General features: G+C 50.7%; 1 protein-coding gene across 1 annotated transcript; it reads left to right on the top strand.

The window, feature by feature from the left end:
* Positions 1-1,517: 1,517 nt before the first annotated feature.
* YIPF6 (Yip1 domain family member 6) lies at positions 1,518-7,055 on the top strand. The gene is made up of 7 exons (XM_054388693.1): positions 1,518-1,577; positions 2,403-2,531; positions 3,359-3,437; positions 4,544-4,586; positions 5,364-5,489; positions 5,592-5,749; positions 6,786-7,055. The coding sequence occupies exons 1-7, from the start codon at positions 1,539-1,541 to the stop codon at positions 6,902-6,904; spliced, it is 693 nt and encodes a 230-aa protein (XP_054244668.1). The 5' UTR covers positions 1,518-1,538; the 3' UTR covers positions 6,905-7,055.
* The last annotated feature ends 11,116 nt before the right edge of the window (positions 7,056-18,171 follow it).

Genomic DNA, 18,171 nt, shown 5'->3' with positions numbered 1-18,171 from the left:
CCCGGCCTGTCCGTCTGCGCCGGGCCGGCGACGGGACCACCGGGATCGCCGAGCTGCCGGGCCGGGCAGGGCGCTGCGATGAGGCGACCCCCGCCCTCCCGCGCTTCCGGCCGCCCCGCCGCTGCCGGGAGCTGTAGTTCGGGGAGTCATGGAGACATGGAATGGCTCGGGTGGGAAGGGACCGTTAGAGGTCATCTACAGTGAGCAGAACCCCATCCAGCCTGACCTGGAATGGTTCGAGGGATGAGGCAAATACCAACCCTCTGGGCAGCCCGGGCCAGGGTCTCAACACCATCAGCATAAAACACCGTCTTCCTTCCATTCAGTCTAAGTCTTGCTCTTTTAGTTCAAAACTATCACCACTTGTCTTCTCACAACAGGCCCGTTTTTATTGCAGAGGAATTCCAGCCTTTCAGTCACTTCAGTGGGCTCCTCTGGTCATACTCCAACAGGTCCATGCCTCTCTTGTGCTGAGGACTCCAGACCTGGACCCAGCACTGCAGGTGGGGTCTGAGCAAAGTGAGGCAGAATCCTCCCCACCATGTGCTGCCAATGCTGCCAGGGATGCAGCTTGGGACACGGTTGGCTTCTGGGCTGAGCGCGCACTTTGCTGGGGAATGTGCAGCTTTTCATCCACTAAGTCCTTCTCCACAGGGCTGCTCTCCATCCCTTCATCTCGGGATGCGCTGACCCAGGACCTTGCATCTGGCCTTGTTGAACCTCATGAGGGTCACATGGGACCTACTTCTCTGAATGGATTCTGTCCTTCAGGCGTGTCAACCACACCACTCAGCTTGGTGTTATCTGCAGACTTGCTGAGAGTGCCTCAATCCCACTGTGTCGTTGATGATTTTAAACAGCAGTGGCCCCAGTGCAGACCCCTGACAGACACCACTGATCTCCATGTGACCATTGATGCAACCATCTGGGTGCAGACATCCAGCCAATTCCTCATCCACCAAACCGTGTCCCCATCCAACCCATCTCTCCCCAGTTTGGAGAGAGGGACATTCTGAGGGACCAAGTCAAAGGCCCTGCAGAAGTCCAAGTAGACAACATTTTTCGCTCTCCCCTTGCCCACTGCTGTAATCACTCCATAAGAGAAGGCCACCAGGTTGGTCAGGCAGGACTTGCTCCTGTTGAAGCTGTTCTGCCTGGCCCCAGCCACCTCTCTGTCCTCCATGTGCATCCTCTAGGAGCATCTGCTCCGTGTTCGGCGGGGCTGGGCCTGAGCAGCACCCCACAGTGTTTCTCCATTATTGCTCAGTCTCAGCTGCTCCTCGCTGCTCGCTGGCGAGGACCAAGGGGACACGGAAGGGGCACAGAAGGGGCACAGAAGGGACAAAAAAGCGACAGGGGGTGGCCGGGCCGCACCGGCCGGGCGCGGCGAGGGCGCCCTCTGCCGGCGGGGCTGAGTTGGAGGAGGCGGCCCCGTGCCCCGCGTTGCCACGGACGCCCTGGCGACACGGCACTCAGCGGCGGCCGCCGCGCTCGGCGATGACGTCACAGGCGGCCTCCACGTCGCCAGGGCAGCCAAGATGGCGGCGGCCGAGGGGAGTGTGGCCGGGGGGCCGTTGGTGAGTGGGGCCGGTGGGTGTTCCCGGGCGCTCCTGGAGGGGACGGCTGTCTTCAGCTGCAGGGTTGAGACCGCGGCCCGCCTCGCCCCTGCCTGGGCGGCAGCGGGCCCGGCGGCGCAGCGGAAGCTCAGGGCACCAGGAGGCTGCGGCCGGGGTGGCGGGGCCGGCCGGGCCGCTGGCGTTTGGCGTTCGGCGTTCGGCCTCTACGCAGGGGCAGGGGGAACAGGCAGGGGCCGGAGGCCGAGGGCTGACGGGGAGCAGTCTGCCTCCCGCTGCTCCTTCCCTGCTGCTCACCGCCTGCCCTGTCTGCTCCGAGTTCACTCTGTAACTGGCCGGGCTGCGCTCCCTCTGCTTCCATCTTCCTCCACCTGCGAGGAAGAATTCGTTTCGTTAACAGGCCTGGCTTTGTGCTCGGCCTGCAGATGTCTGGGCAGTTTTTCATTGAGTTATTTCCTCACGGAGTCCATGAAAGACAGCGTCCCTGTGTGCTTTGGTGTGGTTGAACAGCTGTCAGACGTTAACTTACTTAAAAAAACACAAACAAGTCTTTTACTTCCGTTAGTTATTGCTGGCTAAATAAAACACAGGAAGCAGGTTATGTACGTTACTGAGGAAGACAGAAATGTTTTGTCTGTACATATCTACTCAGCTCTTTAGACTGAGCTGTGAAGCAGGCAGACAATGGCAAGGCTCTGTTGACTGTGTTAAGTGTTGTATCATTGACTTCTGAGCAGTTGTTTTCATTCTAAGACCAGCTGAAATACACTTCAAGTAAACACCATCTGGATTGTGTTTCTCTTTCTAAAGGTTTTGAAAAACATTTAGTTTCCAGGTCTCACAGATGTGTCAATATCTGAAGACATTCCGGTGGAAGGGCAGATTACTGTTCCTGTGGGATCTCACTCTCCTGATGAAGAATTCTCCACACTGGATGAACCTGTTAGGGATACCATTGTGAGTCTCTGGTAAAACATGTGTTTTGCTGATATTTTTGGACAACTGGTATAGAAAAGAGACCTAATAGCAGCCTCCCAGTACCTGAAGGGGGCCTGCAAGAAGGCTGCAGAGGGTCTGTTTGCAAAGGCCTGGAGTGATAGGAAAAAGGGCAGTTGTTTGTAATTAGAGAAGAGGATGTTAGGAACAAGTTCTGCACTATGAGGGTGGTGGAACACTGCAACAGGTTGCCCAGGGAGGTATTTGAGGCCCTATCCCTGGAGCTATTCGAAGTCAGGCTCAACAAGGCTCTGGTGAAGCAACCTGCTCTGGTGAAGGATGTCCCTGCTGACTGCAGAGGGGTTGGATTAGATGGCCTTTGGAGGTCCCTTCCAACCCAAACCATTCTGTGATTCTATTTTTTGCATAGCTCCACTTGATTTATGCTTCATTATAAATTTAGAGATTATTTTTTAAATTAGCTTCTTGTAGGTCAAAAAAAAATCTGAATTACTATCCCAAAGTTTCTCTGTGACCTCAAAATCTTTGCAAAGCTAAAGATGTGAGGTGGAACTTGGGAGAAAACTCTCCTGACTAATAGGATTTTTCATTAGTTTTATTTTGTCTAGAGGAGCAAACAAATTCTTGTTCTTAATTGGATGTTATTAAAGAATAAACCACTGTGTTGTTAAATGCAGAAAAGGAGGGTGATGTTTGTTGCAGAAGATGCTGAAGAAATTTTGGAGTTGGGCCCTGTTTAGATTCACAATCAGTACTTCTTTACTTCCATCTTGCAGGTTTCAGTTTGAACTGTGATGTTTCTGAAGGTGCTGCTTCTTTTGTTTCAGATGAGAGATCTGAAGGCTGTTGGGAAGAAATTTGTCCATGTCATGTATCCCAAGAAGAGCAGTGCACTCCTCAGAGACTGTGAGTATGAGGGAGACTTTCAGAATCTTGAAAGGATACCTTGGCAGCAGGGAAGAGGAAAGTTCAGGGGAGCAGGGATTCAGAAGTGCTTGTACCATGTGCATGTACCATGTTCTTCCTGTTGTTGTAGACTGATGAATAGTAAACGTGAGAAATCAGAGGGCTGGCAAAGGTCTTTGAAAGTGGAATATGTGTAGAAGAGATAATGTTATAGATTGTGTCCAAAGAGTTAACAGCTTGATGTCCAGATGGACACGAGTGACAAGTGGTGTCCCTCAAGGGTCTGTTTGGACCAGTGCCATTCAGTGAAATCATCAATGATATCAACAGCAAGATTGAGGCACCCTCAGCAAATGATGATACCAAGCTGAGTGGTGCAGTTGATAGGCCTGAAGGACAGGATAGCATCCAGAGGAACCTGGGCAGGCTGGAGAGGTGGGCTGAGGAGAATCTCACGAGGCTCAGTAAGGCAAAGTGCATGATCATGCACCTAGGTCAGAGCAATTCTATGTATCAATACAGGCTGGGAGATGAGATTGAGAGCAGCCCTGCAGAGAAGTACTCGGGGGTGCTGGTGGGTGAGAAGCTGGACATGAGCAGACAGTGTGCACTTGCAACCCAGAAGGCCAATGGCATCTTTGGCTGCATCAAAGGAAGCATGGCTAGCAGATCAAGAGAGGTGATTCTGCCTTTCTGCTCTGCTTTGGTGAGACCTCACCTGCAGTACTGCATCCAGCTCTGGAGCCCTCAACGCAGGAAGGACATGGACCTGATGGAGCAGGTCCAGAGGAGGGCTACAAAGATGATGAGGGGGCTGGAACACCCCTGCTACAAGGACAGGCTGAGGGAGCCTGCAGAAGAGAAGGCTCCAGGGATGCCCCTGGTCACTGCAGGGAGGTCAGACTAGATGAGCTTTGGAGGACGTTTCCAACCCAAACCATTCTATGATTCTATAACATGGCACAAGATGCTTGGTAAGAAATTTGTAAGGAAGCAGAATGTGCAAACTGATGCACTGAGAGTTGGGAAAGGTGCTTTATTAAACACAAGAAAATCAAACTGGACATCATTCTGTGATATTTATGAATTTTTTTTTTCCCTCACAGGGGATCTCTGGGGCCCTTTGGTGCTTTGTGTCTCGCTTGCTCTGTAAGTACTTAGAGTGGGGAGATTTGGGGGTTTATAATCTTTTCTGTCGGAGAAATGAAACATTTCTGTTTATGTATGTTGAGTTGAAGTTATATGATCCTTCTCTGGTCCTCTGCAGAGGGCTGCCTGTTTAGGTTTTTCTGTAAGAGCCACTTCAAGCTTAGGACCTCCCTTCTTTAAACTCAGGATTTGAGGGCGAACTCTTTCTAGTCCGCTGTTCCAGGAGTGATTTTACTGGGGGGTGTCCTTGATTCTAATGCATTTGGCCAACTTTGGTCCTCACCTGCAGACCAAAACCTTTGTCTAAAAGCTGCAGAGTCCTTGGCACGTATCCTGGAGAAGCTATGGAAAAAGGGAAACTTGTTGGGAAGAAATTTGTAGGAGATCATAGATAGGAGATGGTGGTGGCTCCCAGGAGCTTTGGGTGCTCCACTGTGTTGCTTGTATCCTGTAGTTAGTGTAAGCCTTTCTGAGAAGTTAGCAGACTTTAGGTGCATTAATTTTCATCTTAGCCTGGTGCCTTTGGTTTCATTCTCCTCTGTGTCCTACACAGTCCTCAAAACAGGTAAAGAGGCTGAATTCCCTCGGCTGAGCCACAATCATTTTCCTTTCTTATACAAAACTGAGGATACTACTAAAAATAAGGAAACAGCTGAAAAATGAGTCTGCAGCCTCACTGGAGTTAAGTTTTGGGGTTCCTATTCTGTCCTCTGCTCCAAGCCTACAAAACCTCAGTCACTGATTGCAAATGGTTCCTTTTATCTGTCACTGCCACAGGATGCTGCAGGGTGGATCAGCAGATAGTAAAGATGATGGAGGGCCCCAGTTCGCCGAGGTCTTTGTCATCATCTGGTTCGGTGCTGTTGTCATCACACTAAACTCCAAGCTGCTTGGAGGAACTATGTGAGTGGTGGTGAGCTTAGCAGTGCTTAGAATGCTCCTGTCCATGGAGCTCCTGCACTGCTTGGTTTGACTGCTTCTCCCCCGTTTCTGTCTCCATTCCAGATCCTTTTTTCAGAGCTTGTGTGTGCTGGGTTACTGCGTCATGCCTCTGACAGTGGCCATGCTGGTGTGCAGGCTGGTCCTGCTGGCAGGTTCTGGGACCATCAGCTTCATCATACGTCTCATTGTAGTCCTAGCCATGTTTGGGTGGTCAACATTGGGTGAGTACCTCTTCTGTTACAACACTCTGTGTGTGCTGAGTAGTGGGAATGCCTAAGGAGCTGGGGCTCCACACGTTGTGCTGGATATTAAACTGGGATGGATTCTGCAGTTTCAGGTGTTTCCCAGGCTGTGAAGTGCTGTAGAAATAATTCTTCAGCTGTTGAGTTGGCAGAGATTCAGCCTCTGCCTCTGCTCCTGTTAATTGGCCATGGTGCAAGCTGCTTCCAGCAGAAGGAAGATAAATTAGTATTGAAGCCCATGTGAGACCACTGACATTTTTAATCTGTGGTCTGTTATAAATACCCTTAGAAAGTGCTGATTTTTATACAGATGCACTTGCATTGTTTATTTTCTTAATCTGTAAGTCTGACTTTTGTTATAGAATGTTCATCAATTATCTTTCTATATGATAAAGTTTAAATTGGTGTTGGTACTGGGCAATGGATTATGCTGTTCTCTTCCAACATAGAATGGTTTGAGTTGGAAGGGACCTCCAAAGGTCATCCAGTCCAACCCTCCTGCAGTCAGCAGGGACATCCTCCACTAGAGCAGGTTTCTCAGAGCCTTGCTGAGCCTGACCTTGAATAGCTCCAAGGATAAGACCTCAGCTACCTCCCTGGACAACCTGCTGCAGTGTTCCACCACCCTCATGGTGCAGAACTTGTTCCTAACGTCCAGTCTAAATCTTCTCTAATTTCAAACCATTGTCCCTCGTATTGTCACTGCAGGCCTTTGGGAACAGTCCCTCTGCAGCCTTCTTGTAGCCCCCTTCATGTACTGGCAGGCTGCTATTAGGTCTCCCTGGAGCCTTCTCTTCTGCAGGCTGAACACCCCCAGCTCCCTCAGCCTCTCCTCGCAGCAGAGGTGTTCCAGCCCCTGATCATTTTCATGACCCTTCTCTGGATTTGCCCCATCAGGTCCATGTCCTTCCTGTGTTGAAGGCAATGCAGCTTGTCATTCAGAGTTGTTACCATCTTCAGTGGGCCTTGGGCTCTTGCTGCTGTTCATCTCTCAAGTGTTTTTCTCTCTCTCCAGCATCCACAGCTTTCCTGGCAGACAGTCAGCCTCCCAACCGCAAAGCTCTCGTGGTGTACCCCATCTTCCTCTTCTACTTCGTCATCAGCTGGATGATTCTCACCTTCACACCTCAGTGATCTCCCAGCAGAAGAGACTCTGTGATAACAGACTGGAGTTTGTTCATGAACACTGCTGCAGTTAATCCTTGGCTTTATCTCTTTCTAATTTATATATAGAGGTATTGTAAAAGAAAAGGCAGGTTATGGGATAAAGCCAGAGAACTGCACAAATGGGTCCTTTGTCTGTCCCTCTTTTCGAAGGGTGCAGAGCTCCAGCTGCTGAGGTTTTTTTTTTTATTATTTAGCTCTGCTCTTCAGTTGTGTTAAATAAAAAATGCCAGCTGTGACAAGGACCATTCCCCTGAGAAACAGAGCAAGGCTTTGGGTAGGTGAAGAGGAAGCCACAGGATGGCATGAGGTGGCAGAGTCCTTGCTGTGCCTGGATTCTCACTGAGGATGAATATGCCTTATGAAATAAGAACTGCTGTTAGGTGTTGGGTAAGGAAGAAATGTGTTCAACTCCATTCCCTTCTAGAGCAGAGAAATGTATATAAAGCACATCACAGGGCTGTGAGCTCTCACCTTGAAACTAGAGCTGTGCAAAAACTCAGTTGGGTCCATTTTACAGGTAACAGGAGCTGGGCAGAAGGGAGTTGCCTTTGCTTTGTCTGTTTGTTTTGTCCCTTCATGTGTTAAGAAAGAGTGTTGCAGCCAAATGCCTTTGACACCACAGTTCCACTGATCCACCCATTTGCTGAGATGGAGTTTGTTTACATGGGGTAGTTACACAGCTTTTCATGTGACCATAGGTTAGAGAGGTAAAAGTCCTGGAGAAACAGAACTGGTTTGCAGGAGAAATTTATCTGTCCTAGCGTACTGAGAGTGGAAAATTGTCTGGAGAGTACCTGCTAAAGCATCTGTATGTGTTAAAAAACAAAGCTGGGGTGTGAAGTGAGTCCAGGTTTCAATAGGTGAGATGTTTGGGTGCTAACATCCAGCACCAGGGCTTGTGCCTGGAAGTTTTAAATCAGGTTGGAGAAGGAAAACTGAATCATGTTGAAGGTGGTGGCTGCTGTAAAGTAGGAGATGAGTTGTGGTCTGACCTGCTTGTGTGAGACTTCATTTGGTTAGTTGTATGGACAGCACTGCAAACATAAATGTGTATGAATTTCATATGGTTTCTTGGTACTTAGAGGTTTGGGGGTTTGGTTCTTTTTTTCTTTTTGCTTACTTCTTTTTTATGAAAGGGGAGGAAGTTTTCTCCTGCTCCCTGTAGGTGCTCTGTGCACCTGCCTGGAGAACCACCTACAGGGGTACAATGTCACTTAAATTTCAGCACAGGGGCTGAGACCTAGACAGCTGCTCTTTGAAAACTATGGGAATTATTTATGTTGTATGTTATTGGCAGCATCCAGGGGAGGAGCTCTGAAACATATAGGGGAGAAAAGCTGCTCTTAAAATGTCACTTTTTCCTGAAAAGGAGCAGCTTTTTAGTTCCTTTTTCCTGTAGTGATGCAGAGAGACCTGAAATGGGTCTGTGTGAGCCCTGCTGAGGTGCAAACTTGCTGAATTTATATCTGAAAAGTGCAGTTTCTGCTATAAACATTGTAGATGTTTGACAGTTGGGATGGGAATTCCCAAATGTGCAGATTAAAAGGGCATTTTTTGCATTTCTGGGAGCACAGAGAAGTGGGAAGGAAAAAACTGCTGTCAGCAGGGATCCAGCTTTGCTGCACAGCAGAAGGATGTGCCAGGCTGACACTGTTCCTTCTGCCCCCTTAACACCTACACCCACAGCTGCTCTAAGTGCTGCAGGAGGAGCTGCAGTGTTTCATGTCCATGGGAATCTGATGGAAATGGGGAATTTGAAAACTTCCATTAAATTATTACTGGTGTGGAATGTGATTTTTTTTTTTTTCTCTTTTTCAAGTGCACAGTTTTCAATTTGTTTAAACACTGCTTTAGCTTTATGAAGCTGAAAAATACTCAAGGGAAGTAGATAGAAAAGCTGTTGATGGTGACTATGGGGTTCTTTGAGCCAAACATTATTTCCTGCAGCACAAGAATTTAACCCTCCTTTTAGAGAAATCCTTGGAATTCTGTCTCTGTAGTGTCTTGTGACTTAAGCTGATACTAGACCTTGAAGGTAATTGGAGTCACATTTAATTGATGCACTGTCTCTTTGAAAAGAAGGGAAATTGGTTTTAAGAGGAATTAAAAGTCCCAGCTTTTTTCCTCACTTGTTTCTAACATGGATATGTGTCTCATGATTACTTTCTGTCTCATTGCTCTTGGCTCATATGAGGGGGGAGAAAATTACTTTTGTATTAACTAGATTGACTTTTCAGCTGGTCCATGAAGCTTTTACTCAAGAGGTGCTTTTAACCTGAAAGAAGAGGCAGAAATGTACTGGTTGTATGGTGAAGGGCTGGTTTTTTTTCTGTCTAGACTGTTCTTTTACCAGGAAAAGCTGGACCAGATGATCCTAGAGGTCCCTTCCTATCTGCTATTCTATGATTTTATTTGGGTTTTGATTCCTAGCAATCATTTAGTGTAGAAGTGTCTCCTGGTTTAATGCAGTCTGCTCTAACAAGATCTATTTAATACCAATGAAAAGAACTTCTTTGTTTCAACTTTATAAATTAAAGTGCACTGAAAGGCCTGTGGGCAGCCCTGTGTGTGGATTACAAGTGCTGTGCTTCCTGTACCCATGGTTGGAGGTGAGGAATGGCCTTGTCCAGGTGCTACCCAGGTCTGGCTGTGTAGGTGGGAGCCTCTCCTAAAGCAGGTAGGCATTCCAAAGGGATCCTTGGACAAAGAAAGGTGTTTTGTATGGCTGTGGAGTGAATTAAAGAAGGGGAGGGACCTGCTAAGGTCATCCAGTCCAACCCCCCTGCACTCAGCAGGGACATCCTCCTCTAGAGCAGGTTGCTCAGAGCCTTGTCCAGCCTGACCTTCAATAGCTTCAGGGATTGGGGCCTGAAGTACCTCCCTGGACAACCTGCTGCAGTGTTCCACCACCCTCATGGTGCAGAACTTGTTCCTAACGTCCAGTCTAAATCTTCTCTAATTTCAAACCATTGTCCCTCGTATTGTCACTGCAGGCCTTTGGGAACAGTCCCTCTGCAGCCTTCTTGTAGCCCCCTTCAGGTACTGGCAGGCTGCTATTAGGTCTCCCTGGATCCTTCTCTTCTGCAGGCTGAACACCCCCAGCTCCCTCAGCCTGTCCTTGGTAGCAGAGGCCCTCCTCTGGACTCCCTCCATCAGGTCATGTCCCTCCTGTCCAGAGCTGGACACAGTACTGCAGGTGAGGTCTCACCAGAGCAGAGCCAAGTGGCAGAATCACCTCTCCTGGATGCCACTGGCCTGGGCTGCAAGTGCACACTGTGTGTCTGCACCAGTGAGTTAATCCATGTTGGTAGGAGCACCAGGGTGAGGTGTCAATCCTTTTCCCCCTCTGCTGGAAGAACATTGCTGCTGTTACAGGTGCATGTCAATATTTGATGTCCTTATGTCCTAGGCAGTTGAGCCTACCGTTTACTGAGAGCAAGGACCAGGGTGAGCATGGGATCTGTGTGTGCTGGGCTGGGGGTGCTGCTGGGAGGATCAGCACTGCTGCTTTTTGAGCAGGAAAAGCCTGAAGCTCTTCTTACAGGTCCATGGGGGAGAGGCTCTGGTTCTGCAAGGACAGGGCACCAGTGGGGAGCTGTGATTGGTAACAGCAGCAGGGCAGGAGGGAAGAAGCCTCCCCCAGAGCCTGCCCAGCACTGACATCAAGCACTCAGAGCAGGACACGTCAGATGTGAACCCATCAGACCTAAGCCAGAACATCAGTTTGAGTTTAAACTTTGCCTGTACTCCTGTCTGGTCCCAAACTCTGCTATGGGGAATGAGCAGCTGTGCTGGCTTAGTCCTAAACTGGTGTTTGTGCAGGCAGCCCCCCTCCCACTGCCTGCAGCTGCAGGGCAGGGAGGTCTCCACAACCACCTCCCTGCCCCAGTGCAGCTCACCAAGGCTTGGTGTGCTGAGATTCAGCTAGGAGGGGGCTAAACAAGGTGTGGGGAAGGAGGGAGGAGAAACTTGGTGGGAAGGTGGCCTGATGGATGTCAATTAAAACCCATCCCTGACTGGAACTGAAGCAGTGTTCGGGATTTGAAGCAGTAACCGAAGCACATCTGTGCTCCTGCGCTGTGCCGTGGGGTGACAGCAGGGACTCTCCCGCAGCAGGCTGGCACCTTGGCTGAGGAGCGTTCCCTGGGAGGGGTGGCTGCAGAGCCATGGCCGACCCTGCTCCAGAGCCCTCGGGTGTTAGAGGAGAAGTCACAATGTCCTGCGGTCACAAGAGGGCAGCAGGACCTCGCACTGCCTCAGAGCTTGACTGACTTTCTCGGTTTTTTGTGTTTTTTTTTTTTTTTTTTGTTGTTGTTTTTTTTGTTTGTTTGTTTTTAACCTCCTTCTGGCTTTAACTGCCACATCGCAGGAGATTTGGCCTGATCTGAGCTGAGTTCTGAGCGTCCAAGCTCAGCCATTTCTCATACTGCTGTGCCTGTCTTCTGATGCTAGAGGGTCACTGCTTGCTCTGCCTTTTCTGCAATATCTACCCAACTTGGAGCCTGAAGATTACTTTTATTCAGTAAGAGGCATTTTCAAAAGCCTGCTGAGGCAGTAAGGAAACAAACTGCTCTTTTTTTTTTTGCCTCCTCTTTTGTTGTTGTTTCCCCCCCAGCCTCCCTGATTCTAATGATCAAGCTCTGAATTAGAACAACTTCAGTTAGAACTTCATTAAAACCTTCTGGGTTATTTGCATGCTATTTAATGAATGTCTTCATGCTCTGAAGTGTGCCATCCACTTCTGCATTTCCCAGAGCAAGTACTCAAGGGGATTTCTTCTACCTGTGCCCAAGTTGCTGGTGGGTGGAACACAGAATTGTAGAATGGTTTGGGTTGGAAGGTGGCTCCAAAGCTCATCTAATCCAACCCCCCTGCAGTCAGCAGGGACATCCTCCACTAGAGCAGGTTGCTTAGAGCCTTGTTGAGCCTCACCTTGAATAGCTTCAGGGATGAGACCTCAGCTACCTCCCTGGGCAACCTGTTGCAGTGTTCCACCACCCTCATGGTGCAGAACTTGTTCCTAACATCCAGTCTAAATCTTCTCTAATTTCAAACCATTGTCCCTCGTATTGTCACTGCAGGCCTTTGGGAACAGTCCCTCTGCAGCCTTCTTGTAGCCCTCTTCAGGTACTGGCAGGCTGCTGTTAGGTTTCCCTGGAGCCTTCTCTTCTGCAGGCTGAACACCCCCAGCTCCCTCAGCCTGTCCTCATAGCAGAGGTGTTCCAGCCCCCTGATCATTTTCATGGTCCTCCTCTGGACTTGCTCCACCAGCTCTGCAGCTGGGTGGGGCTCAGGGTGGCAGATGACATCTCCTAGCAGAAGTTTTGGGGTAGCCTCTATATTCCCAGCAGCTGGAGGCTGTACTTTTACCAACACCTTGTTCAGGTTTTTTTTTCCTTCTTTGTTTTCTTGTTGGTAGTTTGTTTGTTTGTTTCCACTCCAGCTATGGTGACCAGATGTTTTAAACCACAAAAACACAGCCCAGAAATGAAGAATGATGAGTTTGGTTCTCTTCTTCTCCCCAGAGAGCCAAGCCCTTGTTCTCATAGCCAGCTCACAACCTGGGGAAGCGGAGAGGCTGCCCTCTGAACCATGCCATGGGAAAGCAGCAGGGATCCCTGGGCTCTCTGGGCTGGCAGGGGTGAGCACAACTGATATCGTGTCTCAGGGGTGCACTGGGGAACCAGTGCCAGAAATGCAACTCTTCCACTCAAAAGAAGATGTTCCTGGATGCAGCTCAGAGGTAGTAATTGTATTTTAGTTGGATAAAGCTCTAATTTAGCCTCCCTACCCCCCAGGCTACTGCTCTGTGTGCTGGATTGTGCATTAGGGAAATGAATGGGGCAGGTAGCAGTTGAAGGAAGGACCTTCCCAGTAAATTCAGGAATAATGCCTCCAGTGAAGCTGTTGAGTGTGGGCACAGCAAGGCCATGATGGTTGACCCTTGGCTTTCTTGACAGGGGAGTGATTGAAGTGGCTGCAGAGGCTGGAAGTGAAGCTGGAAGTTGTAGGTGCAGAGGTTTTGCTCAGTCTTGAGGCTGCAGAGCTTTTTTTGGGTGCTTGCTCTCCCCAGGAGGTGGACTGGGCATGGCAGACCCAGCAAAGCAGGAATCTCATTGGAGATAAGGTGGCTGAGGGGCACTGTGTGACAGGGAGCAGTTTCCTGTGTGGGACGAGTAGCTTCCTTATTCCCACCTTAGTTCTTTCCCTGGAATCTCTTCACCCTCTGCCTGTGTTTCAGAGCTCAAGGCCACTGGCTTGTAGAGGGAAGCAAACAGGGATGGTTTTGTTCAGCCTGTTACAGCCTCCCTGTGCCTGGCACCTCGGCACATCCTCAGCCTTCTGTGTTTGAGAAGCTGCTGACTGTGCTGAGGCTGAAGCCAGGGAGCTGAATGACAATAGGAGCTGTGGGGACAGGGAAGCAGATGTGGGCAGGAAGCAGGCAGGCAGCCTCCTGCCACCCTGATGCTCCCATCTCACTGCAGTGGTGGCAGTGAGGGGAATGAGCTCTCCCAGCACTGCTGCCATGCCTGGGCAGTCACCATCTGTCTTGGCTGAACTCCTGCATGTGCAGAAGCTATGGCCTCAGCTCCTCCCTGGAGGCCTGAGACCACATCTCCTTGCTGCACTAGCAGTCAGGTAGCACCCAGGTGAAACGTGGCTCAGCAAGCCCCCTCCCAAACCCCCTCTCCTCCTTCAGTGCTGCGTTGCTGGCAGCGACAAGAGCAGCTCTGTGAGCTCCTGGAAGAAATGGAGAACACATAACACAGGTGGGGAAGGGCTGAGCAGTGGTCCCAGAGGGACTGTGTGGGTCACATCTTCTGCAGGAGGTGTGTTAGTGGACAACACACAGCTGCTTACAGAACAGGCAGCTATGGCCCAAGTGCTGTTGCTCCAATGTGCACACTGTTTTAAAGCACTTTAAAGTGGTATTTGAAAGTCCAACTAGCTATTAGGTCTCCCCAGAGCCAAGAGCATGTGTGCTATCTCCTCCCAAACATGTTTTGGAGATGATCACTGTTCCCTGTCGTGTGCTGGCACTGTGCAGATGTTGATGGCTGTGTTTGGGATGGAAGGTGAGCTGGGTGCAGGACAAGCAGCTCTCTTCCCAGGCTTACACCAGAGCTCTCTGCTGGGAGAGGGGCTAGAGGAGCAGTCCATACTTCCTCATTGATAGAAGAGAGATCCTTGCTTGGGTTTTTCCCCTTCAGCCTGGGAAATGGGAAGTCCCTCCCTTGGACCATGGCCCATATTTGATTTCCCAGCAGGTGCTCCTCCTGCCCAGGGTGGCTCTGCCCACTGCACTTTGCTCAGCGGGAAGGAAGGAGAGGAGCTGCTGCTGGGCTCCTCCATCTTCCACCTGAGAGGAGCTGCTGCTGGGCTCCTCTGTGTTCCTCCTGCCATCTCTGATGCCTCCTAATGCAAGGTGGGAGCCTGTGAAGATCTCATTGCTTTCTACCAGAAAAAGGCAGAGGGTAAGTTTCAGAGCTCAGAAGAGCTGCTGGATATCACTTGGATTGCATTTTCTGGTTCTTCTCAAGCCTTATCCTGGTGTTTTGTGCTACTGTCTCAGGATCATAAACAGGCACTGCAATTATTTACACCCTGTGCTTATTTAAAACCTGCCTTTCCCCATCATTCCACACAGATAAGAGCTGGGATGGGGCTGCTGCTCTTTCTTTCTCAGGGTTTCTGAAATCCTCACAGCATTGGCAATGGGAACAGCAGTGGGACAGTGACCAGGGTGAGTGGGGAGATGTGGCAGAGGTTGCTGGCTCCCAGGAGGTGACTCTGGATCAGCAGCCTCAAGATGTCTCTGTAATTTGGAAAGGAAAGGTGCCTTTGCCCTCATCTTGTGCTTTGTGAAAGGATCTATAACCTGGTTGGGAAAGTTTGGGCTTGGACATTTCCAGTGGGTTTGAACCTGAGCTACAATTCCCTGTAGCTGTGACCCGGGAGCCCTCTCCCTGGCTCGCAGAAAGGTGGGCAGCCAGGGGGCCTGCAGGACTTGGTGCTTTCTGCCCAGAGCAACACACCCAGCTCAGACTGAGCATGCAGGACAGAGATCCCACCTGTTTATCTTTGTTTTTCCTCTTCTGCCTCTTCATTTGCTGGAGCATGAGGCTCCAGCTCAGCCCCTCAGGAAAGGATGCCCTTGGGATGAGCCTGGCAGCCCCTGTGGCTGCTGGGGGAAGAAAAGAATTCCCAGCTAAATAGTAATGCTTTTGTGTGAGGGTTTGCATAAAGGATTTCTGAAGCTGCCTCTGAGTTTTCCTGGCATCCCCAAAGAAGGGCAGCAGCGTGTGTGGCTTCTGGACAGCCTGGAAATACCTCTGGGGCTGTGATGCCCTTGGGCATGGGATGGGCACTTGCTGTGCCCAAGCAAGAAGCATCTCTGCTTATAGCCTGAAGAAAGGGCATCCTTGTGGCAGTGATCTGAGAGGGTGCCAAGAGAAGTTGTGCCTGATACTGATTTGTTCCAAATGTCTTCTGTGATTCTCCTGGGAGGGAAGAGCACCATGCCTTCAGTGTGCCCCTGCTGCAGCAACCTGCTTCCCACTTGCTGGACCTGAATCCCCTTTCAGATTTGGGCTGTTCTGCTGCTGAAGTGCCTACAAGATTGGCCCAGCTGTGTCAGGGTTTGACTGCAGCCATGGTCTAGGAGCATCTCCTGGAGGTGGGATTTGCACCATGGTCCAAGCAAGGAGGAGGCTTGGCCTGGCAGCAGGTTGGGCACAGCCCTTGGCTAGTGATAGCCATCCTGTGGAGACTCCAGAGTGCTGGAGTGTGACAGCAGAGCCCAGTAAGCCAAACTGGGCCTGTGCTGGCTTGTGGAAACCTTTGGGTCCTGTCCCCTTTGTGCTCCTGCCTGCTCAGGGGCTGCACACCCTGATGATGGGCCCATCAGGGGGGTTGAGTTTTGGCTTCATGAGCAGAGCTGCCATGTCCTGGCACCATGCTCTGCATTAGAGGCTGTGCTGGGTGGGATCTGCCTCTGGATTCAGGAGTGGGAATCCCAGTACAGGAATGGTCTAGCCCTGCCCAAGCAAGGGGAGGCTGTGTGTGAGCTCATCATGCAGGGGGAAATTGCCCTGCTTGCATGGAGCAGAGCTCTGCACCTGACTGAGATCCTCTTCTTGTTCATTAGTCCCAAACCCTGGCCAGAATTAGGGCTAGATCCTTCCTGGATAACAGCTGGCACCAGAAGCACGTGCAAAAAACATACCAGGCTCTCAAGTGCAGTTTACTAAACAGCAGTTAGCTGTGCAGGCCTGACAGACAGATGTGTCTCTGCTGCCTGGGATTATTCTGTGAGCTGCTGGGTGAGTTGGCTGCCAGAGGCAGCAGCCAGGCACCAGTGGGAGTAGGTCCCTTGCTCCCAGACAGCTGCTGGCTCTGGGTGCTGGTGTTGGTGCCACTTGTGTGAGCATAGAATCGTTAGGGTTGGAAGGGACCTCAAGGCTCATCCAGTTCCAACCCCCCTGCCATGGGCAGGGACACCTCACACTAGATCAGGTTGCCCAGAGCCACATCCAGCCTGGCTGCAAAAACCTCCAAGATGAGGCTTCCACCACCTCCCTGGGCAACCTGTTCCAGTGTCTCACCACCCTCATGGTGAAGAATTTCCTCCTAACATGTGATGCCAGCCCTCCCCATGCCACTCTCTGTGACAGAGATTTGTGGCTGCTGTCAGGAGAGGCTGGTTGTGAAGGGGAAGGGTTCCCAGCTGCCCCCTGCTAAACCAGCTGCGTTTCAGGCCCTGAAACTGTCCCTCCTCATCCATCTCCCTGGGCAGAGCCAGGCCATGCCCCAGGACCTGGGCTGTCCTCTGGCCTGTTAATAGCACAGCCCTCTGCTTTCCACACATCTGCCACAGGAGCCTCCCTGCCCTTGCTAATAATATGGGATGCTCGCAATTCCTGGGGCTGCTCTGGCGCCAGCCTCAGGGGCAGAGGATTAGGGTCCTGGGCAGACTGTAGCAGCTCTGCAGTATTCCCATGGGAAGGGAAAGCTGCCTTGGGAGCATTCTGTTTATGCTGCTCTACATCAGAACACAGCCTGTGTTGTGTTTCTCTTCATCTCCGAGGTGCCTCTGTGAAAACCGTGGCAGAGCGAAGGGTTCCTGCTGGATTCTCTTTGGGGTGGGAGGCTTTGGAGACTCTTCCCAGACACTTAGGTGCTTGACTGGGAGTAGAATTGAAATCGGTCAGGTCTACAGAGCCACAAGGATGATTAGGGGACTTGAGCATCTCCCCTATGAAGAGAGACTGAGATCCCTGGGGCTGTTTAGTCTGGAGAAGAGAAGGCTAAGAGGGATCTGATCAATGTCTATCAACAGCTGAGGGGTGGGTGTCAAGGGGAGGGAGCCAGACTCTTTTGGGTGGTGCACAGTGATAAGCCAAGGAACAATGGGTTCAAACTTGAACATAGAAGATTTCACCTCAATATGAGGAGAAACTTCTTTACAGTGAGGGTGACAGAGCCCTGGAGCAGGCTGCCCAGGGGGATTGTGGAGTCTCCTTCTCTGGAGCCTTTCCAAACCCACCTGGATGCATTCCTGTGCAGACTACCCTAAGTGATCCTGCTCTGGCAGGGGGTTTGGACCTGATGGTCTCTTGAGGTCCCTTCCCACCTCTGATGTACTGTGATACAGGTCTCAAATAAAGCCATTTTCCTTCTGCACCTCTTGGGTCTAGTTGTGTAACTGGTCTGTAGCATCTGAGGAACCCTGCCCCACCCATGATGCTCTTTTCAACCATCACTCTTTTAAACAGTGTTCTCCCTCCACGCTGATCACAAGCCCTGGGACTGCAGCATCATGAAATCCAACCAGCCACCACTCAGCCTCAACCACAGAGTGAGGAATGACCTGGGCTCATGTGCTCAGCCAGCAAGTTTGGAAATGACAATGTAAAGGCTGCACCCAAGTGTTCCCTATGGATAATAGCTGCTGTGGGTGGACGAAGAAGGAGGAAAGGGAGGAGGGATGGAGCCAGGCACCTGGATCCTCCACTATGCTCCAGCTCTGCGTTGCCCACCAGAGTCAGGTTGGTTATTTTTCACCAACAGCCCTGGAGGGGTGGAGGTGGGGGGTCCTGGGGAGCCCTGGGCATGCAGCAGCTGGCCTCAGACAGGGAGGGCACCCAGCTCTGGGGAGAGCCAGGAGCCTCACAACAAGGCTGATGGGTTTATGTTAATGGAATTTAGTGGTGCAAACCCTGCTGTTGAAGTCC

This window comes from Indicator indicator, chromosome 17 (genome assembly GCF_027791375.1).
Source record: "Indicator indicator isolate 239-I01 chromosome 17, UM_Iind_1.1, whole genome shotgun sequence".
Classification (NCBI taxonomy): Eukaryota; Metazoa; Chordata; class Aves; order Piciformes; family Indicatoridae; genus Indicator; species Indicator indicator.
This window is presented reverse-complemented; position numbering and strand designations above follow the sequence as displayed.

Excerpts from the sequence above, each read along its gene's own strand:
- YIPF6 (XM_054388693.1), top strand. The coding sequence starts at position 1,539 with ATGGCGGCGGCCGAGGGGAGTGTGGCCGGGGGGCCGTTG. Across the intron at positions 2,532-3,358 it reads AACCTGTTAGGGATACCATT|ATGAGAGATCTGAAGGCTGT; the intron begins GTGAGTCTCTGG and ends CTTTTGTTTCAG. Across the intron at positions 5,750-6,785 it reads GTTTGGGTGGTCAACATTGG|CATCCACAGCTTTCCTGGCA; the intron begins GTGAGTACCTCT and ends CTCTCTCTCCAG.